Source organism: Monoraphidium neglectum, assembly GCF_000611645.1.
Source record: "Monoraphidium neglectum strain SAG 48.87 unplaced genomic scaffold scaffold00292, whole genome shotgun sequence".
NCBI lineage: Eukaryota > Viridiplantae > Chlorophyta > Chlorophyceae > Sphaeropleales > Selenastraceae > Monoraphidium > Monoraphidium neglectum.
This window is the reverse complement of record NW_014013336.1, coordinates 30692-33320: the sequence shown is the minus strand read 5'-3', so window position 1 is coordinate 33320 and position 2629 is coordinate 30692. Positions and strand designations below refer to the sequence as shown.

At 60.9% G+C, this 2629-nt stretch overlaps 1 protein-coding gene across 1 annotated transcript in view; it reads left to right on the top strand.

The window, feature by feature from the left end:
- Positions 1–1840: 1840 nt before the first annotated feature.
- The window catches only part of MNEG_2557 (hypothetical protein), a gene marked incomplete at both ends in the record, with an annotated part of 1813 nt that continues 1024 nt past the window's right edge, over positions 1841–2629 (top strand). The window contains one exon of the mRNA XM_014048971.1: positions 1841–2599. Within this exon, the coding sequence (XP_013904425.1) occupies positions 1841–2599 (759 nt within the window). The remainder of the gene's footprint in view (positions 2600–2629) is intronic.

The following is a 2629-nucleotide window of genomic DNA, read 5'->3' as shown; positions in this document are numbered from 1 at the left end:
ATTATGCCCTTTGCTGACGAATGAGCCTGGCACGCATTGTTATGAATGCTTATTGGCCTGCCAAAGGCACCAGGGCAAAGTATGCAGCACAGACATCATTGTGATACATTACTTGCCTGTAACCCCTGATCACTGCTGCAGCGGCATCCTTGCATGGCGTTGAAACTCCAGGCATACCGTACATCTGAGCACTGGTGCACGTGTCATAAGAGGCCATCACAATTTGCATGCCATGCAACCTCACCCAGTGTTGACGCGTGACCAGCCATCCATAGCACATGCTTAGCTGCTCTGTGCGTTTCACACTCTTGTCCCATTGTGATGCCAACGGCAAGGAGCGCGAGCTGCTGGCACCTGGCACCTGGCTGCAAGCCCGCAATTGCCAACGCTGCAATGATGCATGGAACCTGCCAGGCCAAGAAAGCCGCCCCCCCTCCTACCGGTTGCAATTCACCTTCCGCACAATCCAAATATGTTTCACACACCCAAGCATCTCGTCGAACCAAGGATCCACAGTATCATGATACAATAGTTCAGTTTCAGGCAAGAGCACCAGAGCGCAAACGAACAGTGTAAGTGCACATTACAGACATCACAAATGGCGTGGTCCGTTCTTAAGGCGGCCGTCAAGAGTAAAAAGGGCTCCAGGTGCGCGGTCAGCAGGACATCGCAAAAACAGCACCCAGGCCACTCGGCCTGAGGAACGAGCCTGAGCGCGTGGAATTGATGACAATGCGTTTATGAAACAACTTGTGAAATACCGCAGGGAGACTGTGGATCAAGACCGCCGCACCAGCGTGGCGGCGCAGCCGAGCAGCACGAGCATGCTTGGGACAGCCATCAGCAGCACCAGCAGCACCAAACGGTGATGCCCTGCCCGTTATGCTGCGCACTCATGTGTGCATTGATGCCCTCAGCCTGCCGAGCCCGTCGCTGCAGTTTCCAGTTCGCTGCGTCGACACGCGACGCCTGCACGTTTGTGTTCACGGCCGGGCTACCTCGGTTGACAACGCGCACACGCAGGAAGCCCGCTGACCAAGACGGTTGCACCGGTGCTCTCAAATGTGCACTGAGCAGTGAGCGGAACAAATGCACCAGCAGGCGTGCAAGCGTCTGCACAACGGCCACCGCCAGCGGCAGGTGAGGCACAACACTGTGGCTACCACTTTGTGACAATAGCAAGGGTTGCAGGCGTTGCATCCTGCGCCACATGGTTACAGTGACTTGGCATGTTTGATGCAGCAATGCATCTGCTTGTCGTCAGCTCAGTGTTGTGGACTTCTCCCGTGCAGCGCAGACCAGCACGCACTAGGGGCTCCCTTGCATGATGCTCTGAGCGGCATGGATTGCAACCACCCGATTTCCCAGTTACACAGCAAGTGATGCTTCACAGTCGAATTCCGCGAGCCTGGACGACTCTAGAAACGGGCAAATGCGTGACGCTGTATCACTTTACATGCTCATCCCCGTCCGTGCCGCCATCTCCTACCCCAGGTCAACCCAGTGCAGCAGCGTCACAACAACGTCGTGCGAGACCTCAGCCGCTTTGAAGCTACACCGCACCAGCCCCAGCGCTTACAGTCTAGCCACCAACCAGACGCAGAAGGCGACAACTGAGTTGTGTGCAACAGCCGTCTCGAACAGCACCACCAGCAGGAGTTGCAGTCGGCACAGCAGCGAGTGGGGCAGCGGCGTCGAGGACAGATCACCTGCTCGATCGCCGGCGGTGCAGACCCCAAGCGGCGCCTCTACCCCTGACTCGACCACGCCGCCACCGGCGCTACCAAAGTCACCAACTTCTGAGCCAAACCACGCGCGAGTGACGACGCGCTTTTGCATGATGGGCGCTGCGCGGCTCTTTGACGAGGGCACCCCCCTGGGCAGCGGCGGCGAGGGCGAGGTGCGGCGAGTCGAGCTACTGGGCCACCACTACGCTCTGAAGCGCGAGCTGGGTGGTCTCGTATCAAACGAGGCTTATGCAGACGCCATCAGCGGCCCTTGGGTGCAGAAGTGCATCACCTGCGGCTTTGGCATGAACCCTGAAGCGCGCTACACGCTTTACGAGCTGGCGCCCGGCAGCCTGACAGACGCACTGAAGGGGCACGCCTTGGCCGCCGCCGCCGCCGCCGCTGACAAGGAGGTTGGTGTCAGCGGCCCGCAGGCCGTGGCGGGCAGCCCGTCAGCCAAGCCATCCCATCGTGCGGCGTCGCCGAATGCCAAGTCCAAGGTGCCCCAGGCGGCCCAGGCTAAGGCCGCGCCGCTTAAGCGGCTGTTCAACGCCGTCTTCAGGCGCGGCAAGAAGGATTTTGAGGCGCCCCCGTCGTCGCCGCCGCCGCCGCCGCCGCAGCAGCAGCAGGAACAGCAGGCGGCCACGCCCTACCTGCCCATCCCCGCCGCCAAGGCCCTCGCCGCAGAGCTCATCATCGCCGTCGGCACCGTCCACGCCGCCGGCATCGTGCACCGCGACATCAAGCCCGACAACCTGCTGGTGGCGGCGGACGGCCACCTGAGGCTCTGCGACTTTGGCTGCGCCGCGCCGGCCTCGGAGCCCGCGCTGGGCGAGAGCGGCACGCAGTTCTTCATGGCGCCAGAGCACTTTGTCGACTTTGACAGCTTCTGGGGCAAAGTC